The 22,558-nt window shown below is 33.3% G+C and overlaps 1 protein-coding gene across 2 annotated transcripts in view; it reads right to left on the reverse strand.

Moving 5' to 3' along the window:
- The window catches only part of LOC132697366 (neprilysin-2), a 31,533-nt gene that overhangs the window by 3,474 nt on the left and 5,501 nt on the right, over window positions 1–22,558 (reverse strand). For both annotated transcript variants that reach the window (XM_060662809.1, XM_060662808.1), the window contains exons 2-11: window positions 10,594–10,730; window positions 5,203–5,320; window positions 4,852–5,108; window positions 4,597–4,790; window positions 4,370–4,546; window positions 4,171–4,320; window positions 3,882–4,108; window positions 3,590–3,830; window positions 3,370–3,538; window positions 3,055–3,305 (exon numbers count right to left, since the gene is read on the reverse strand). In XM_060662809.1, coding sequence (XP_060518792.1) covers window positions 3,055–3,305; window positions 3,370–3,538; window positions 3,590–3,830; window positions 3,882–4,108; window positions 4,171–4,320; window positions 4,370–4,546; window positions 4,597–4,790; window positions 4,852–5,108; window positions 5,203–5,320; window positions 10,594–10,730 — 1,921 coding nt within the window. The remainder of the gene's footprint in view (window positions 1–3,054; window positions 3,306–3,369; window positions 3,539–3,589; window positions 3,831–3,881; window positions 4,109–4,170; window positions 4,321–4,369; window positions 4,547–4,596; window positions 4,791–4,851; window positions 5,109–5,202; window positions 5,321–10,593; window positions 10,731–22,558) is intronic.

A 22,558-nucleotide genomic window follows, 5' to 3' on the forward strand; every position in this document is an offset into this window, starting at 1 on the left:
CAACTCTGGTTTACAGAGTAACATAATTCTCTCTAATAATTTCTACATGAGAGATATGAAGCGTTCCATCACAAAATACATTTCACCACAATATTCCGAGCCCAAAAGCAACCCCACAGCTGCCACTCTCGTCCTTCCTTGCATCCACAGCATCACTGAGCACATATCAAAACTTCTTAAGAAAGATAACGTTAAAACAAATTTTACCACAAGATGATTTGCGAAACGTCAGCAAGCTTGATTTTTAAACAAACGACTCAAGTTTCTTTGAAAAATTGTTAAGAATATTATTCTAACCAAACCTATCAAATTCTATGACGAAATTTTGCAATTTTAGCTTTTTCATTAATTTGGTCAATACCTATCCAAAATTATTATAACTTTATTTTTTTATTCGATATACTAGTGTGTCGTGGAAAGTAATAATTAGACAATTGTGAAATCATTAATGTGAATTAGATTAAAGTTTCATTTTATTACAATGAGTTCTATTTAGTGATTGATTTAACCGAAAAAAATCGAAATAATCGGATTGTTTGGTGATTTTGCTCGTAGTAGCAGAGAAGTTGCTGCAGAGTTTAATAGGAGACATCCGCAACGTGCTTCCATCACACATGGAAAAGCAGACGCTATAATTGCTCTTTTCAATTAAACTAGTTAAAATCGATCAGAATGGCCAACTTCAGTGAATACATCCTGAGAATAACGATGTACTGACGGCAAATCGAGCGCATCCACGATTTATCATCTCAGCTGAAAATAAGTAAGAATGAAATCAGGTGATTCATCCTTCACAAAATCAAGCCCTATAAACCAAAGTTCTTACACCTATTATCAGAAGAAAATGAAAATAAGCATAAGAACAATAAGACTATAATCACCACCAATGGGGGTGTGTTACCTCAAAATGGGCGAGAGATAATCCCCACTGGGTTATAAATTGTAAACATCGATATTCCCAGAAGGTCAATGACTGGTGAATCATTAAATGCTGGTCGTTTAGTTAATATTTTCTCAATGTGCAGGAGCATATATATTTCCATCTAGAAATTCGCTAGGCGTTGGTTAGGAAGAAACAGAATCCTGGCTTACGAGATCCGCTCGGTTTTTATTTTTGTGATAAAAAAAATAAAGTTTATAAAATAAAGCCCAGAAATCGAGGTAAACTTTGTGCCAGAATAGGTGAAGCCTGTCCAGTAGCATCCCAGAACTTAGACTTAGATATTCAGCCAGAAACTTAGAATAGAAAAATGTATTCGAATAAATGGAGGGCCAGTCGAGCGCCATTTGAACTATGAAAATCATTGTTGTAATTATTTTATTAAATTTAATCAGTTACTTACTAAAAATCATTATTTTCTAAAAGCAAAATACATAAATTAATTAACTTTTAATAATTTTTTCTACTCCTGTCTGTCGAATCCGAGCCACTTCGGACATTTCCGGGATTTTATCGCACGGGTTTGGGAACAATCGGATGTTTTCGGAGATATTTCACACGCTTTGAATTTTGACGTTTGACAATTCTGACGGTCGTGTCAGTGAATATATTCGTGTTGTTTTGCGAAAATGTACCCAAAAACTAACGGTCGTAGAAAAAGTATAGTATGCAACACGTACGGTAAACTTTTTAAGTCCCTCGTTTATTAAACACTCGCTCCGCTCGTGTCAGATAAACTCGTGGGTCAAATGTCCTTTACCGCACTTGTTGCATAATATGGAATTGTATATTGAACAAAATAATGAAAAAAGTAAATGACAATTTTGGTACACATTCGAAACAAAAATAAACTTTTTGCGATATCTAAAACACAAATATTTTTGGAGTCAGCAATTTCAATTGAGTATCTTCAGAAATATAAACCATCAACCTGCAAAATTTTAAATCTGTATTTATTTAGCAAAAATATGCGACACTCTGTATATTTCTTGATTTGATTTGAATATATTATAATAATATTGAATTTTTTGATTGATTGAATTGAATTTTTTGAATTGATTGAATTACATTGAATAATTATAATCATGTAAAATTAGTGTGACTTTAATTTAGGAACAATTCGAGGCGTGTGGGTCTTCAAAATTGAAATTGAAATGAACTTTCCGCTATAACTTTTAAGTTAATCCACCGTATTTAGTGACCCTTGTTACTCCAAATTTACATTCCATTACTCTCTCGCATTAAGAAACTAGGTATAAAAAATAATTTAATTGTTCTTGGGAGTATTCGAAAAGCATTTTTTTTATTTCGTTTTGTTCCAGGATTGGTTTCATTGTTTTTTTTATGTGCACTGATAAAATATATATACGCAATCAAATATATACACGCTTTTACCATTTCGCTATTTACAATGAGCTTCACCTTAGAATATCTATATGTACATTTTATTAGTAGAGAAATGCATTTACAAAACTGCTGTACTTGGAAGGATTGTTGTTGTATGTTTAAATACTCATATTAACCACAACCAACAACTCATATTTTCACTAAGAATTAAATTAAAATTATAGGATAAATAACGCTATTCTCATAATAACTGCATCGGAACAATCTGTAAAGCAATCTGAAAATAGTTTAAAACATAAACAAAAATTTTATCGCACTCCTAGGTTAAATTTTCACCGCAACATTAATGGAATCAAATAAAGAATGATCTGTTGTAATATTTGCCAAATATTTTCCCGTTGCTATGTACTAATGTAAACAATACCATAACTTCTTCCATCTCGCTTGTTTTTTCAAAATTTCCGTCGCACTTGAAGTTTAACTTAGGGTGTGCTAAAATTTTTCATTATCTGCATATCAAAAAAACTCTCAAAATATAGATTAAACTTAATTTTATCATCGGCCCGCCTTAAACAAATAATCTTCAAGAAGAGTTACAAAGTAGTACAGGGAATATTTATGGAAATGGTGGTTAAGTGATTGAAACCTCTGTCATGTTGGCACTTAGTAGGCCAATTAGTTTGACGATAATTTCCAAGGAAGGCGAATAAGCGTTTCTTCTATCGTAGCTTTTGTTGTCTAATAATAAAATTATTTTTATTACTCACGTGCAGTTTTAGTTCCGGAACGGTATAGTTGCCATACTGATCGATAATGCACTGGGCCTTTTCGACGAAACGCTTCTTGGTCTCAGGCTGCCACCAATCTACCAGGTTACCATTTTTATCAAACTGTCTGCCTTGATCGTCAAATCCGTGCGTGATTTCGTGACCTATTACGAAACCAATGGCGCCATAGTTCATGTACCTCGGTCTGTCTGCACTGAAGAACACCCCTTGAAGTATGCCGGCAGGGAATTCTGACAAAAAAAATTTTTTCCTCAAAACGAAATTCCGTAAGTCTGGAATATTCGAAGTACTCACGAATACTGTTTTCGATGGACGAATAGAATGCGTTAACGACGGCTGGTCTACCGTGTGTGATCCAGTCGGTCTTGTTAACGGGCTGACGCAATCTCTTGAAAGAAAATCTAGTACCAAATAATGTTAGATTTAGAATCGATCTCATGTACTCTTCGGAATCAAGTTCGAGCTGAAACACTAGCAGTTAGCCAAAGTACAATGTTTAGGAAAAAATGCTAACTCCTTCGTAAAACTCTTCAAGTTTTTTATCGTCCAATAACTCGTCCGGGTACGCTATATGAGTCGACATAGATTTAGCTTTGTCAATGGCGTTCATCCTAGTCTCTTGGTCCATCCAGTCGACCTTCCTCAGGATTTCTTCGAACTCCGCCCTAATGTCAGCTACCATCTCCTTTGCGTTCTGTCTCGCTTCTTCATTGAAATATTTGCGAACGTATAACGCTCCGGAAGCGATTGATAGACTAGATAACTATGTTAGTTTTTTCGAATAAAATAAGTGCCATTATACAAACCTTCCGGCAGAAATGTCGATGCACTCTTTCCATCTAGCTTCTCTTTCAGTTCTTCCGGTGACGATCGTAGTGTACTCGAGCTGTCTTTGTCGTAGTGCTTCTGTAAGGTATGATACCGACGAAGCAGCTGCTCTCCACATGACGTAATTGGCTTGCACCCTCTTTGGCGTTCTACTTATGAGAGCTTCAAAATCGGAAATGTATTTTGGAACACTGACAACCACTATCTGAAGTATTTTAAAGGAACTGTTAAAATATCAGTGAGATGTAATTTTTGAATGAACACTACCTCATCGTTCCCGACTTCCGTATCGGGCGCCAGTAAGGTATTGATGTATTCTATCCACGGTATACTTGGGTACTTATTTTGGAGCTCTGCAACAGTCATGGGATTGTACAAAGCTGTGGCGTTTCTTCTTTTTTCACTGGGTAAAGAAATCTGGAATAGAAATCGTATAACACGCGCTACTAACCAGGCTTAAACTTACATTTGCCAATTTAATTTCAAAGTCTAACGACTCTTTTAATTCCTTGGTAGCCCTTTGCTTGTCAGCACCGAACAGCACTGCTATATCTACCATATAGTCGTAATATGCCTTTACAAGTTTATCGTCTAAACCTTTGGTTAGAAACTCCCTTCTCAAGCCCAAGGAGCCTTGGTCGAGCTGAAGATGAAACTGTTTCTCCGAGGAAATTGATTGTCGATTATACTTACATCAATTATCCTCTTTGTGGAATTCTTAACATCTATCCCAACCGAGAAATCTATAAAATAATCAACGCTGTAGCCCACTTTTCTAAACCGATAGACAGATTTTCTCCAGTCAAAATCACCGTCCCTCCATCTCTCGCCGTCTAGCACTGGCCAGCCACCCAACTCCTTTAAAATCGAATGGATAATCGTCAAACCTGAAATGAAGTTTGATGGTAACAAAGGAATATTGGGATTAACCATCCATCAGTTACTTACCCTCGCCTTCGATCAAAGTTTTGTTCATGCATGCCCTATACAATTTCTTCGTCAGTTGGAACGGTTTTGGTTCATCGGGCTGGATCGGTTCCTCTATCATCGACCTCAACTGCTCTTGAAGCGTGTCACTTATAATACTAAACGAAGTTATTGAGGATTTATCGTCTGGAATATTGGTCTTCTTCAGAAAGTTGCCGCAGGTAAATTCGTAAAAGTCGTCACACGGGTCTATCGATTGATCCATATACTCCAGCACTCTGAAGTTAACAGAAAAATTGGTTATTAGAAATATGAAATGGGGGTAATGAGTAAAACGACTTAGGCGCGGGAGCTAGCCGTTCTTGTACCTACTTGGATGCGGTGTGGACGCATCCCGGAGTAAGACAAAGCTTCGACTCTCGATTATGGCCGTCCGGGTGAGCATTTATAATGAATGGTCCTTGCAGTGCCTCGGCACTAAATTGAGAACCTGAAATAAAATTTTCATAGTGATTGTTATCAAAAAGAAAGTAAGCGACTAAAACGAAATTCGATGATGTCTAATCAATATTGACGTCGTACACAATAAACGTTTTCTGCATACAATGTCGCAATAATTCATATTAATTACTCGTATCTTATTTTCATTCATTGCCCGGGTGGAAAACGATTTTCTGAAAATAAAAAATACCGTATCTAAATTAGTTCTTTAAGTTTTGTGGGTGGGTATTCGTAAAATATTGTTTAGGTAAGGTTAAAAAATTAGTAATATTGGTGACTAATTAATTTGTATGTAAAATATATTCAAATACGGGTGCCTGCCTGGATATTTAGCAGATTAACGGAAATACCGAAGAGGTATTTTTGTAAATATTTAAATCATTTTACAATAATTGAGTCAGATAAGAAGTTTAAACGATATTGTTGGAAAAAGTGTCTTGTACTTTGAGTTTTATAATAATTTGCCAATTTGGCATATTATTGCACACAATGCCAGTAGTGTAAAAGAGCGATAAAAAATACGGCAAGACATTTTAGCTCACGGTCACTTTACATTTTGAACAAATTATCGATAAGAAAAATCCGTAATAGCATTAAACGGTATATAATAGCATCGTAAATATTTGTTTTTCCGATTACTGCAAATTTCGCAACAAAACCGACCAATAAAAGATGGACCTTTTAGCGAATTTTTTTAGCGAAACAAATTAAATTAGACCATGATTGGTGCAAAATGTGTTGTTTCGAATTAAAAGTATTTCGTATAAGACTGTACATACTCAGAAGAGAAACCCACTTCTAATCGAATGTTATTTATTATTTTATTTTTGATCAGCTAATTTAATTTCAATTTTGACGTCAAGTTTTAGGAATTATACGTAATTGCTAGAACTTTTAGTGATTTTGCATAATAACTGAGAACATTGGGAATTATGCATGAACACTAAAATCGTCAGATATTATGCATAATATTCCATTGATATTGATAATATGAAATAATTCTACAGGAATTGCCCGTAATACCTAAAATATTTAGTCATTGTGTGAACTTGGCTTCAGTATTTTCACGAAGGGTACCATTGTGAGATTTCGTAGGCATGTGAAGCTAAATATGTTAAAATTTATATTCCCAATTTTTTATTTAGGGTTGATTAAGTTCACCACCTTGCTAAAGGTTAGTGAGTTCTGAGCACAAGTTAAATATAGGTTAGGGCGAGTGTTTGTCATATTTATGACCTTGGCAACAGCCGATAGGTTTATATTCAATTTAAGAAATTAAGAAGCTAAGTCGTAAAACAAACCCAAACAAGAATATCACAGTTTCTTAACTGTATCAACCTCAACGGTGCAACTGCGGTAAGTAAAGTGCTTGTTTAAATTAATAAATCATTTTGCAATATGTAGGAGTAAAGTTAATTATAAAGGTTGTTCTTGTTTAAATGTATTTCAGAATAAGTATCTATTTTCTTGTGTTTTCTACCTCTAGGAGCTAATAATACATGCATAACGACTAAATGTTCAGGTATTACGCATATTTCCTGTAAAATTTTCGGTTATTACCAATATTAATGGTTAAGTTATTTCGCAAAATCACAAACGGTTTTAATTAATTAAGCATAGTTCCTAAACTGTTCAACTACTATGCGAAATCACTAACAGTTTCAGTAATAACTTCTAAATTGCTCAGTTATTATTCAAAATCACTAAGAGTGTCAGTTATTGCACATAACCCCTAAACTGCTCAGTTATTATGCAGATCACTAACAATTTCAGTAATTAAATATAACTCCTAAAATGCTCAGTTATTATGCAAAATCACTAAGAATTTCAGTAACTATCCATAATTCCTAAAATGCTCAGTAATTATGCAAAATCACTAACAGTTTCAGTAAATACATATACCTCCTCAACTGCTCAGTTATTATGCAAAATCACTAAGAGTTTCAGTAACTACGCATAACTCCTAAAATACTCAATAATTATGAAATAATCACTAATAGTTTCAGTAATTAAGCATAATTCCCAATATTCTCCATTATTATTAATACCAACTGTTTCCGGTTTTTAGCGGTAACATACACAGTATACAAAAATCTAACATATTTTTTTAAAATAACAATAAAAGAAAAGTAACAAATTCTTGTATAATATAAAAATTAAGTTTATCTTTCTATTCGCCATTGACGTAACAAGGATAACATAAACCTAATGTGGACCATAAAATGCAAGCCCATATAGCATAATAGCATATTTAGGGCCTTATTTTTTATGGTATTTTATTTTATTTGAAAATTTACTGCTTTACCGTTTTTTTCTTTTTCTTAGCGGAATAAATTGCATGATGCATGTTGTTGTTAACCAATCAGTGACCTAGCCTAGCCTAAAAGTATTTTATTTTTCACCCAACTCAATAAACATCATTCTTGTGTAATGAATTTTATTTTCAGTAAATGTTTTTTTTCTTCTACCATTACTATCCTTTATGCCACGAAGGAACCCATCCAGAATGCCGAATTAATCATCAAAAGGGTGAGGTAGGTAGTATTTTATGAGACACTTGGCTGATGTTACTTTTTTGACATCTGATCATTTGGTAATAGAGGGTTTTGGTGTTCTATTGGCACTTGTCAGGGATAACAAAATTTCATAAAAAGAGATCTCATTTTGTAAAGAAAATGTGGGCAAACATAAGCCCGCCCAGAACAATTCAATTTCGTTTCGACATCGAGACAAATCTAAAAGTCGATTTCATCAAACGCTGAAAAAATATTGAAACATTATCCGCAGGTACTTTCGTTCAACCTAAATATTTTGGCGGCCGTACATTGACCCCCGAGACGGTTTCGCAAAATGAATAATGCAAGCTATATGTGTATTACAAGCGGGGGTTTAAAAGAGAGATACGGTTTATGCATATGACACGATTGTATTTAAATTGAGAGTATTTACGGAGGCATCAGCAACACTAATTTGAATTGTTGATGGGGAAGAGCGTACTGAGATCACGCTGAAATTCATGCAGACGATTCGATTACAATGGAGGGAGAGGACTTCAACGCTATATCGATATTTTTAACGTGTCGATATGTTGCACCCACTTAATGTAATTGTCCGTTTTATGAACTGAGGTTTTCAATTCACAAAGAATAATAATAGACTATGGAGTTGTTGAAACTGAAAATTACATTTCACCATTTGAAACTTAAGGCAATATACTTTTTAGAATTGGACAAGGAATGATTCATAAGAAGTAAAACATACAAAGCGATTCGGACTTTCAGATGTTTAAAATTCTCTGCACGAAAGAAGAAGTGCTACATCTAAGAGATAACAGTCCATTCCACAAACATTTACACTAACCAAAAATCAAGACTTTATCCCAGAGCTATCTAATTAAACTAGGTGGGAATATTAACCCCAAAAGTGCATTTTATTTGTTTAGTACCTTTTTTACTTGAACTTAGTGTTCTAAGTGAGAAATTGCCAACATTTTAAAGAGAAATTTGCACAGACACATTATAAAATTATATGGAGTGAGTTGTGAAATTTTCCAGAACCAGCCTATTTGATGTATCGTCCAACCTAATTGAACCTGGTGCAGGTTGTAGCTAACAACAAAATAATGATTTAGCATCAGGGTGGGGTCTACATTCACTTATTAGACATTACACATTTCCGCTATAGTCAGTCAAATCAGGTCTTATTATACGAGCCCCAAGGGTGACTAATTATAATTATATCAATCAAATCGAAAAACACATAGGAAGAATAGTATTATCATTTTTGTAAGTGTTGTGATAGACATGTAACATTATTTTTACAAAAATTATGTTACAGCAAAAAAAAACAAAAAAAACATGTTTTCAATAGTATCAGTTTCTCTTTTAGTCATTTTACATATTTTACAGTTCAAATTATCATGATAGTCCAAACTTGTTGATGTGGAAGAAAAAGGTAAACTTGCACCTGGAATGAATCATGTTTGATATTTACTTTTTATGAACTCAGCTTTTCAAGTTTAAAAAAAATATCAAGTTCCTATACAATGATACTTCGTTAAAAATTGAACAGGCTCAATCACCACCGGCAGCTGTTCAAGTCGAATATACAAAACTTCAAATCCAGAAGGTTTTTATAAATATATGTTTTTGTTCAAATTTTGTCTTTGTCTTTTGTACACTTTTCACGCTTCTTCCTAAATTGATTCCAAGTGCTATTTCCTGGATTTTCATTGGCGGTTCTCCACACAGAACTGTGCACCGAAACCTAACGGCGATTCACTAATTTCTTTAAAAAATTAAGTTAAATCATTTGTATCATTGTAGTTTACTTGCAGATGGCTACTCGATGGAACAATATTCATTAAGTTCCCAAGGGTCACAAATATAAAGAAAAATGTAATTGACTTTCAAGCATCCCAATATAATAGATAAAATATTGAAGATTTGAAGAATTTGTTAATTCAATAATTATCTTCAACGTTTCAAATTTAAAGAAAAAATGATATGGTGAGCGTTAGTGAAACTTTGCACTTTAGCATGTAGGGATACCACTTAATTATACTTCTTGCAATTACTTCAAGGTTTTTTCTTAATGGAACCAAGGTGAGGATCCTAGTGGAATCTATACCCGCTATACAAAGGTCTTCCTTTAAAATTCTTTGTTATCGGTAAAATGCGTAAAAATGTCGGTTTTTAACAATGCTGTCCGGAATATGTGGTTATCAGTTTTTCCATTCTGAGAAAATCATCTTAATATAATAATTCTCTGTATGTTAGAGCTTTCTGAAAAGATGAACATTTTACACCGCGAAATACATAGACCTTATCGGAAAATGTTAGTTTGGGTATGTATAAGAAGTGTAACGAACAACTTAAAGTGGAAATGGATAAATTCGAATAATACAGCACAGGAACTGGATGTTTTGTGTGAAGATACTGGTATAATATCTATAACCCAGAATAAATGTTTCTTTCTTCTCTGCGAGAACGCATACGCAAAACACAAAACAAAACAATATTTTAGCAAATATTTGTATATATTTTTATCTATAAATCTATTTCACAGTGAATCATACTAAATTTCTTTTTTTTTAAACAAACGAGGAATATAGTAATAGTCATCAGACAGGATAAAATAATTTTATCTCATGCATGCTGCTCCTCAATTTTTCAGAACACACACACAATGAAGTGATTATCCGAAGTAGCATTAAGGATTTTTATTTTAATTGCGGACATTTTAAACAACAGGTTTACTTACTAGCAATTTCCGTATTCCTATTGTATAATACCGTGGCAAGAGCTACTATTAACGAGATTCCTATAATGAACACTACTGCAGTCGTGAGAGTGAGACATCTCTCCATGCTTGTCCTTCTTTTCCACCATGTTGGGTTTCTGAAACAATAAAAGCGACAAAGCGTGTTTGAATTTTGTTATTAATATTACAGTGGCTATTACTTTGGCAAAATTTTAAATAATGATAAATAACTATGAGCTTTCTTATCGATGATAATGATAATATTCTGGTTTAAAATTACCAGGATCTGGCAACCACTTCAGTATTAGAATTATTACAAAATGTAATAATGTAAATACTAAATATCAGTAAAACTGGAATTTAGTTTATAAAATATATGTAATTGCCAAGTCTGTTATTTTCATAATTAGATTATGATTTTGTAAATTTGGTATATAACAAAACTCACTACTATCTTTTAATGCATTGTAGGCTTTACAATCGTAGGTGTTTTTGAGAATTAAAAAAGTTACTCGCAGAGTGTGCTCATTATGTTGGCCGCTATATGAAAAAAGGAGACTTTATTTATAATGTATATAAAAAGAACCTATAGGAAAAAGCCATTTCTGATTTTTTCTGTAAATATTGCCATATTGGGTTAAAATTTTAATTGCAAGTAGTTTTAAAACACGTGGTGTTTGTTACTAAAGTTATACCCTAAGCAATTTAACATTACTTGAGATGCAGGGAGGTCAAATTTTAATAATGTATGTCTACTAAGAATCAATTTTCGCAAAAAAAATCCCATCTAGCAAAATGTGCAGTGCCATTCAAATATCAAGAATCTTCAATATTAAAAACACCAATGCAAACCGCATCAGTTTTCATATTTTTTATCCCGCCTAATATCAAACGACAGGTGTAATTTCGTTCCAGTTTTAAATGAAAACAACGATGCGACGCAGTTTCAGCAGAACCACGTTTTGTCGCCTGTTCATACGCACCCGTTTTTAAAAATGTTTTCTATGCCCGTTCCAATTTTTAATGGACTTTGCGTGTTCGCGAATAATTGATTTACTTCTTTCGAATTGTTGTAAAAATCGTGTTAAAATTATAACTCGGGCTCATTCCCACGCAAAAACATAAAATCATATAAACGTAATGCAATAAATTTTTAAGGTGGGTGAATAGATAAAAACTACGACCAATCAGTGAGATATGCTAATGGGTTTTTTAATATTCATGAATTTTTCGAAATGCCAGAATGCAAGCTTTGTTTATTTCTAAGGTTTACACCAACATCACGTACGTACCTGTAGAATATAATACAGGGTCTTGAACAAGATAGTGCAAATTTTAAGGACGTGAAATTACTCTTTTTTTTGTTTGGCTGGTTTTGACAGAAATATTATACTTACGTTGTTATATTTTTCTACTACGTATAAAAAATTGTGTACACATCGTACAAATCAGGGAGACAACCACAACAGCGCGGTTAAGGGTGTATTTACAGTATGCTACTTCCATTTTATGAGGATTTCATCTTGGCCTTTCATCCTGGTTAAGTTGGAATAAACCATTTTGAAAAAAGTTTAAATATCGCGTTAAGTGGTTTAATAAATTTAAAGTGTTTTATTCCACATCACACATTAATCGACCAATAGTTTTGTCAACTTTCATCCAACCTTCTCTGTGGCAAAACAAAAGTTTCTGAAATTCAGCCGTTGAAAAATTTACCATAATAGTAAAATAAAAACAATGCAGGCAAGAACAAGAAATATTACGGTGGCTTACTCCTTATTGAAAACACAATGCAATAAAACATCAACAATAAAATTTGACGCCATTAAAAAAAAATGCAGTTATCGCGAACCAATTTTTCAATCAGTTACTTCACGAAAACAGTTTAACTTACAAAAATGAACCCCAACCTACTTTTTTATCCCACATCCAATTATGATAAATTCAACTTCCATGTACACAAAATTGAAAAGAAGAAAAAAGGTGTATATTTTTTTAAGTTGTAAACAATCCTTTCGCACGAGAACCTAAATTTTGTCAGTTATAGCATTATTTCAAAAATTGTTTAAACAAAGAGTTGTTTAGAATTGTTTAGCGAGTCCAAAAAATTGAAAATATACTAGTTGATGATTCGACAATTTTTTTCCTCCAAATGTCTACAATATTCAATATTATCAACATACCAAACTGCATATGTTTATCTCAAGCCATTTTGAAATACTGCCGTGGACATAGCTTCGTCGTCATCCGCTATAGTTTTTCAAACAAACTTCCACAGGCTACTGTAATGCTTTTTACAAAACTTCTGGATTTCTTCTTCTTCTGGGTTTTTGTTCAGTCAAGCTCTGAAGAAGCCAACAGGATGATTGGAGAAACGTCAGCAGTTTCTATTAAGCAAAAACCGACGCAGAAGGAATCCAGAAGTTTTGTAACAAGCATCCGGTATAGTATTAGCAAACCTTCTTTTAAAAAGCCCTCTTAACTGAATTTACATTTTTTGGCAGCAATAATACATTCTCGTCTATACATCAGCTTGTTTTTGTGTGACTGAGTGACTTAAAAAGTTTTGCAAACGTGTCGCATTTTCTTTTCTACGTCCGTTACTTTTTGGGTGCAGTTTTGCAAAGTGCAACACGAATACATTCACTGACATGACCGTCAGAATTGACAAACGTTAAAATTTGAACCGAGTGGTAAATCTCCGAAAACATCCGATTGCTCTCAAACCTGTGCGGCAGTATACCGGAAATATCCGAAGTCGCTCGGATACGTGGGACAAGAAACTCACGCGGTAAAGTGACGCTTCCCGCACCCAGGATTGGTGTGTACTTAGATATTTTACAGAAGGGAGTAGAAAAACATCTACTACTTTACTTATAGGAATTTTGGCTCATTAGAATGGAGCAGAATTGCAGTGGTATTACCAGATGATTTTTGATAATAGCGATATCAAGAAAATGAAGAATATTATTAGGAAACAACTGACTGCACGAAAAAAGTCCTTCTCTAAACTTACTTTTCACATACTATCCTCGCCGGAATCCCGACGTATATGACATCTCTTAATACTTGGACAGGTGCCATGACGTTTACGCTGTTCCCTAAGAATTACCGCCTGGTATGATTTACACTATATCCGAGAACAAACGGAAAGAAAGTCGTCGATCGTGCGACATCTTTGTTTCAACTGAATTTGGATGATCGAGGGCAAGTTCCGTGCAGATATTACCGTTTTTATCTTTTTGAGATAATCTGAATGAGTACTGAGATTGGCCCATTGTGCATATCTATGCAAATTGATTTTTGTTATTTTGTTAGCCATTTGTACATGGTGACCCACGTTTTATATGAATATACATTATATGAATTGTTAACAAAAGTATTTAAAGTATTTAAAATTGATTCACCTTCGGAATCCTTGTCAACAGAATACCTTACTTTCAACAATTATGTGGAAGTTACGAAGTTGAATATTGCAGCTGTTCCACAATACAAGAGTCGAATTGGGTTGATGGCAGAAATACGATTTATAATAAAAAAGGAGCAGTTGCGAAAAAAGTGGAAGTCAACAAAAATTTAGTAAAATTTTTACACTATTTTTTTTTTAATTTAAATAGTAAAAGTAGGTTTAAGCCACTGCAAGTTTTAACTCATTTTTTAAGAAAACTTGTATGTGATTTAACATTAGGCTTAAAAACACAAAATACCATTTTATGTAGGACAAATGAAACATGAAAACATGAAACATTTAATATTCAAGCAGACCGCCAAACCTATTTTTAATATAAGATTTTATCCTGAATGTTTTTTCTTGAAATTCTACTACATTTTGATACCGTTTTGAATACCGTTTAATACGCAACAAATAAGTTTAAAATGTTAAGATCGCTATTTCCTACGAAACATTAGACGTTGGGTATTCAAAATAGATTCCTCCTGTAAGCGACATATGGTGGCACTTTTCACAAATATAATGCGAATATTAATATTTCCGCATAAAATTTATTAATAATGGGAGATAAGACATTTCTGCATAATGAGGAACAGGCTCATTTGCAATTTAATGGTAAGTAGTCTGTTGTATTCGTTTGTGCAGTATTAAAATATGAAAAAATATTTCAAGTCAGCTACGACTTTGTAATATCAGACAGCGAGTGTTCGAAATAGTAAAAACATAAGAGAAAAATGTGTTTTAAGCGACTGCATAAATATCGATTTAATATAAAGTAAAAAAAAAAACATTTATATTCCAAAGAAATTTGCCATTTTACTATTGTACCAAATTTTCAGGAACGGGCCAACTAACACCAAGCATTTTTGAAAATGGCGAATTTTTCCAATGCTCTGGTCGTCTCGAATAATACATTTTAGCTTTAAATAATAAATATTACAAAGTTGTTGCAATTTACGCGATACCACGCTATAAAATTAATTCTAAAAAATGTAAGGTAAGTTTCTGCCGACGAAACTGCAATTACAATAATTTGCAGGACATATCTTTGTGTTTACGAAACATTGCGGCTTTAAAATCCATAATTCCCAAACCGCAGATTTTTCTACACAAAAAACACGATCTGTTGGTACCCATTAGGTATTCGAAAAACAAAGATAATTTACGGAAACCTGATCGTGTATGCAAGTATGTTTACAATTCTTTTCAAAAACGGGTTGAAGGCATTATGATAGTGTCCCTACAATTCTTTCAAATCGAGGAAAAATTTTTTGAAAAAAAAACGATCCTCTATTTATTATTTATTTATTACTTATTTTCCGAAACGCGTGAAGAGCGTCAGATTTATCATTTTTTTAATCGCCACCATAAACAAAAATACAGACTTGTTGGAAACAGCTTTAAAAACAATTTTCGAGATAAACTTTACGCACAATCACGATGTTTGTACTACGTTATTTATATTTGTAAGCGGATTACAAACAATGTATCCGTGTGTATCGGTTTTATAGGCAAGGACGACGTATGTGAAGGATAACTTCGATTCGGTGGTTGTCATTAGATTTATTAAAGTAGGTCTTGGAAGAGCAATGATATGTCACAAACGTAGTATCGCTTCAGTGTGAAATGAATTATCCACAAAGGTCGTGTTACATAAGTTTTTCTTATACTTTTCTGCCTGAATTTTCATATTTTACATATCAAACACTCGATATGAGAATGTGTGCTGTTTACAATCCACAATGTGGTTGTCTTTGTTTCCATAATTATTATTTAGATAATGTCGTCTATATATAAAAATCCCTTTGAAAATCCGTGATTGCAGAAATGCATCGAAAACCGTCTTTTGGAATTTCGTTTTGCAAATAGGTAAGTACCAAAAAGAATTCAACGTTCTTCTCATTGATTTTTGGCAGACGCAAATTTTCAGGCTCATAGCTGGTGCTCAATTAAATTAAAAATCTAGGTAGAAAAAACAGAATTGCGTATCACAACAAAGCTATAAATTAACGATCTTGCCGCAGTGACTTTCAGAAGCAGTAGACTGTAAATTTTGCAGATTAGGAGGAATTCATTTCAAGGACGCGATGTCTGACTAGTTTGATTCAATCTAAGTAAGTAATAATAGTGTTAGTCGCTTTTGAACAAGTCGAATTTGATCAAAATACCTTTTATCCGAGGGAGTCTCCTTATTATTTATTGACCGACGTATGGACCATATCCTTTAATCACTGCATTTTGCTCCCTAATTAGTAACTTAGACGTTATTCAATTAGAAAAAGTGACTTAAGTGTGCGGTAATATATTGTCTCTGGCTGGAAACAAATTACGTAAACCGCATTTAGGGTCACATTGAACTGCTTGCCATTCATAAGTGTGGACTTCAGATGTCAATCATTTATGGGGTCGTATTCTATGATTTAATTAGTTTAAAACTGACTCCGTATAAAACTTGCAGCCGGGTTAGGAATAAACAGTTAAAGGTGTCTAGGAAAATTAGAGTCGTTAGAGTAGGAAACACAAAATAATAATGGCAGCTAACAAGTCTACAAACTCTATTAACCATATTAAAACCATAACAAAATTGCGATCGATTTTACGTAGACCTTATTTATTATTTCTTTGCGACTTTAATAAGAAAACGTAGGCAAAGACCTATTTTGTGTTTGGAATACACAAACGCGATTATATGCCTGAAGTCGGTTAAGTCGAGATCATGTTCAAAGTGGATTTGGGTGTTTATGGAAATAAGATAATATACGCGCCGTTGGTAGTAGGTAAGAAAGATATTATTCGAAACTGTATATGGATATAGTAGATATTAGTAGATTTATAAAGAAAATTCCTGTTCGGTTGAAAGAACATTTTCTATTGCAATCTCTGATACAACCGTTTGCCGGAGTCGAATGTTTAAATGTGCAATAAGAACAAGAGATAAATTAAGATTGCAATGTGCCTTTCTGATAACTACAAATATGCAAATGCATGTTTCTGTGGCAAAAATAAAATCCTCTAGCTCTTTTGTTTTTGAAAGAAAGATTCTTCTTGTTATCTTGTCTTTATTTATTTAAAACAACTTTTACCATTTTTTTTGTCACTTTTGTCCGGTAGTTTCTCATTATTTGTTAATTATTTTTTATCCCCGCCATTACCATCTGTTACGAAAGTCGTTGCACGGAAGAGCTTTGGCATTCTATTTTCGGAAGGCAGACGCGAAATAACAATTTCATTTTTTTTTAATTGTCAACCAGGCGGATCGCCCAAAATTACAGTTCATTAGCCTTAGAATTTCCTGTTGACAGCGCAACAGTGATTAGTTCCGCTACAGGTGCCTTAACGTTAGCTGGAATGTCACATTTATGTGAAGTGAATGACATAACCGCCTTACATTTAATTATTTTCACTTTTCGGTTTGCACATTTCAATATTTATGTCGTCGTCGCTTGCATAATTGCGATTGTAATTCAGATATTTGATTACAAATATCGCAGTTTCCTGCGATCACATTTGTCGTTATTTCAGAGCTTATTCTGGCAACACGCATTAGTTTGGATGGGAAGTTGTGGTGGCGGCAATAATTAAAAATAGTTTGACAGTTCACTAACTATCTAACATTATTGAAAAGAGAACCATTTCGGACGTTTTCGACAGATTTTAACCACTCTGTGAAGGTACCCAAAAATACCTAAAAACTAATGATCATAGAAAAAATATAATATGGAACACGTAGATAAATTCCTTCGGTCATTCTTTTATGAAACTCACGCTCCAATACCATTTTGTCATGACATTTCACCTGTTGATAGTCGGAAAGTATTCGACTTTCTTCTGGCTTCCCGTTTTAGAAGATTTACTGTTTTGAAATATTTTTTAAGCATGTGTTTTAACAGTGCCATTGATACTCTTCTACACTTCGACAGTCGACACACATGTTTTCGTAAAAGACGACCGATACAAAGAACACACTATCAATATCCAAGTGAATAATAAGAATATAATAGAATAATAAAATACAATAATAAAATTCATAACAAAATAACTATTTATAAATCCTTTGGCAATTTAAAGAAGTATATTTTTAGTATAATAGAGTCTCATTGGCAAATAGCAAAGCAGCCAATCGATCCCCATCTCCTCCTTCTTCAGACATTTAATTGTGTAAATTAATTTTCAAGCACTTATACATTGGTGGGGGCACAATGAGTTTTCTGTTAGATGTTAGATGGCTTACAAAAATGTTGTGAAAAACGGCGAGCTTTATTCAGAATAGGGGAGGGTGGGGCAAGGCGGCCCAGAACAATTTTTGTTTCATTATTATAATTATAAATTCTGGTTATTTGTACATTTTTGCCAATTGCGTAATAATAGGGATAAAATGGTCCGCTTAAAAATTCTAAAAAACCTATTCCGAATCATAATTAATTTATTGAGTGCTATTTTTTAGATTAATCTATGGATTTAGCGTAAAGACTGAGCTTTCGAAAATCTTATAAATACCAATAACAATTTTTTAATCGATATCAAAATATTTTTTAACAAATAATTATATTTATTATATATACAGCCAGAAGCTTGGCCAGAATTTGGGTAAATTGGATAAATAATAAAAAGCTTAATTGGACCGCCTTGCCCCCCACCCTTCCCTACGTATAGTACCAATAATTTGTAATTGGTGTCGTAAATCTGAGATATGTGTCCCGTTCTCTTTTTAAATGTTTTATTTAATTATTTAATAGATTGCATTAGAAGATTATCTGTTATGGAGATAAAAAAATCTTTAAAAAGAAAAGTGCTATGACTTTTTTATTAGAATTCCGTTGCATACTTAAAGAAAATATGGATGTTTTAATTTTTAAGATGGTACCAAAACTTACATTTTCTTAACATGTCACACCCCGTATATGTGAATTTCAAAAAAATTACTTTTCCGTGTGGTTTCAATAATATATAACGCTAATTGCTCCGCCCTGGCTAACTTAAAAACTGTTTTTTTTATTTTTTTTAGTCCTTTTTAATAATTCAACGATCTCATTTCCCTTCATTGTAAATGTTACCTCTTGGTTTTCCAATTGATCTATACTCTGTAAATAACCGAGTGATGGTCTTCTAACCCAATTTACACCCATTAAACGAAACGCTAAAAAAAGAAACGGGACACATCACTCAGTTTTTTGTATTTCTTACCCCACAATGTCGACTAATAAAAAAACATATTTTATACTTTTAGCTCCCACCGAAAAGCTAAATTTTTAATTAAAAAAAAATGGCATCGTTTACCTGCCTCACAATAAAATGAGTATTGTTCTCTACAACAACGCCAACATATACCGCATCAATGGGCACTAAATTATCAATTTGAATAAAAAAAAACTTTAACCTAATTTGCAGGTTGTGCACACCGAGCTGATGACTATTATTGCGGCAAGGTTACCCATTTTTTTATATCGAACGGATATTTGCCATTAATTTGCCACGGCATTTTGCAAAGATTTGTTTTCTATGTATCGAGAGGTGGTTTGAACAATAGAACTTGCGACAATGCCGCCAGACAATGGTACCTAAAAAGCGGAACAGCATTTCCCCGATAATTTTTCACAGTTTCCGAAAGACTTTTTGTTCAACGACTGATCCGTCACCCAAAACGGCTTCCTTTCAGACTCGCTTCGAATATTTTTCCGAGGTGTACGATTCCAAGTGGTCGAAAGGGTTTTTTTGGTTGGCCGAGAGCGCATCCGGTCTTCTTCGCTTTTGTGAAAAGAGGGGAATTCCTAATTAGCAATTGAGATTCGCAACGTGCCGTGGCAAAAAAATAAAAACAAAGCGGCAACGGATCGAGACAGCCGACCATAATTTTTTATTTACTCAAGTTATTATGGCAGTAATGATAATTATATTGGGCAAATTGAAAAATTTTCCGTGATGTAAATGCTTCGAAGTCGGTATCCAATAATCACCTTCGCTTATTGAAAAAAAATCCGCAAACCAAGATGAATTTAAAAAATTAAAAGGAAAGTTATCTTTTCAAAATTAAGTTTTTATTCTGCGTTTTCGCGACGTTCGTTGAATGATGGGGGTTGGATATTATCGTTTGAGTGCCTATACTTAGCCGTGCGAATCCGTGGAGGATTTTAAAGAGAAAAATATATTAATTGTTAAGCTACAAGTTAGCAAAAAAGGTTTTTTTTGTATATAAACTTCCTATCACTGTAAATATTTTTGTGAAGTTCTGATAAGGTCGTGACACTAACTAATACACCCGACGTTTTAAGGCGACAGTTTCCGCTGCCTAATCAGTCTATAATTGGATATTTTAGGGTAGCGCGTAGAAGAAAAAGTTTTCTAATTTTTATCGGTGCTGTCCGTACGAAGCCTGAACTGAATGGTAGGCCAGCCACTTTCATTACAAATAAATTAATATTTGGAAGCTGCATTTTTTAAGTAAATTTGATCCATTAAACTAGTATAATGCAGCTCTTTTTACTTAAAAAAAAGCTAAAACGAAGAAACTGTTTTCTCTTAAATACTGCAACCGATTTTGAAAACATTTTTTGCGACAAATATCAATTTTCTACATTCACCAGTGATGTCCATGGTATTAAATGTTTAGATGGCGAAAACTATACGTTTAGGACATTTGTTAAAATTCAATTTTCTTCCTAAAATCTGCCAAAGATGTACAGTCTTAAGTATCAATCAATTAATAAACACAGTGCACATATGTAAAAAAGAAGATATTAAATTTTGAAATTTCAACGAAACAAACAAAAATTATATTTTTTAGTTTTTTTTTTTCAAAACATCCACAGGCTACTGTAATACTTCAGAGCGTGACTGAAACTGTTTCAGTCAAGCTCTGAAGAAGCCAACAGGATGACTGGCGAAACGTCATCAATTTCGACTCAGCAAAAACCGACGCAGGGGGAATCCAGAAGTTTTGTATAAAGCAATCCAGAACTTTGTAAAAAGTATATATTTTATTAGACCAGAAATAATGGGATTATAAAAACAGTTGCAAAATTTTGCAGATTGAATCTCTTATTTAATTAGTGTAAAAGTAAATGTTTTTTGTATTGATTTTGAGTTGAGTTGAATTAAAAATGAATATTTTCAACTGAAAAATACGAAACTTACATATTTTTACAAAATGGTCTTCTGAAATAACCATGATCTTGGACAACGATGTTAATATGCATACTAGAGCCATTTGGATGAACTACACGTATTAAAGATTGACCGGGAATTCACCGGTTAAATTTAAGCACATTTTATATAAATTTTTGCATCGAAGAAAATTGATGGTAGGAATAAAAGATGAATGTCATGTATTTTACATTCACAAATTTCGATTAAAACACGTTACGCCGTCATGACGCCAATTTAATTAGTACTCAAACCAAAAGAGCGTGAAGTAGAATTTATTCAATAAACAGGAACGAGTAAATCAAGGAAACGAACTTTCTCAGCTATGTTTTGCACTCAAGTGTCGTTTTTTCTTCTAAAATCATACAATGAATCTTGAACTTTGAGATGTGGTGTGCACTGCTACCATAATTATTAGACCTAGAAGGTTAGGGATTCGTCGAAAAGTAGGTTAGGAATGTCAAAAGCGCTCTAGTAACTCCGAGAAACATCCGAGGTAACCAGCAGGTGTTGCAAATTAAATGATCCATACATCAGAAAAGAAAAGTGCAATCTAGTACCCACCTACAACCAAATTGGATCCCGATGCGATAATTTTTTCCAGGCTATTTTAACCAAAACGCATGAAATTTGTTTCGCTTGATCGGGTTCCCTTACTTCATAAGACCTTCATCGATAATACTACATATTTAAACATATAACATACAGTTTATTTATTTACCACTTTGAAATATTATTTATAAATCGGTAAGTAGCTTATTATGTCTAGTCTTAAAGCTAAATATACCCAGGAAATAAATGAGCGTCGCCCGTCGCGTAAAACATCTGCTCAAACGATCAGCGCGTAATCAGCGAGTAGGTTAAATTAAGTGCACCGATTGTGATGGATTAGCCTTTTCGGCGATTTATTACTGACATTGCTGGTGTTTTAATCGCAACCACACCGAGATTTTTATTTTCGGTGACGTTTAAATCTCATGATGTTGAGTTTTTCCTTTATGACTAGAACGCATTATCGATTTTGTTTAAAGATTCTAATTATTACTGAGTGCTTCTGGGTTAGTTTAGTTCGTTGGTAAAGAAGTATTAAACCAACTATCATTTATGTAAATCCGCTAAATTGGCTAAATTTTGAAACTAATGTAAAAAATGGTATATGAAATTAAATAAACTACGCATTCAGTAACCGACAATTCAAATTTCACTTCAAGTGTTTTATATTAATATCTCTGAATGTTACATTACAAGAGTGGCCTTATTTAAAATGGATAATTTTGAATTTCGAACAACTTCTATGATTCATGGTGACCTATAGTTCAAGGTTTCCCAGAAATTCCAATTGAACAGCAAAAATCATTGAACTGGACCCAAAAC

The sequence above is a fragment of the Cylas formicarius genome, unplaced genomic scaffold, assembly GCF_029955315.1.
Source record: "Cylas formicarius isolate icCylForm1 unplaced genomic scaffold, icCylForm1.1 PGA_scaffold_1__22_contigs__length_36826433, whole genome shotgun sequence".
NCBI lineage: Eukaryota > Metazoa > Arthropoda > Insecta > Coleoptera > Brentidae > Cylas > Cylas formicarius.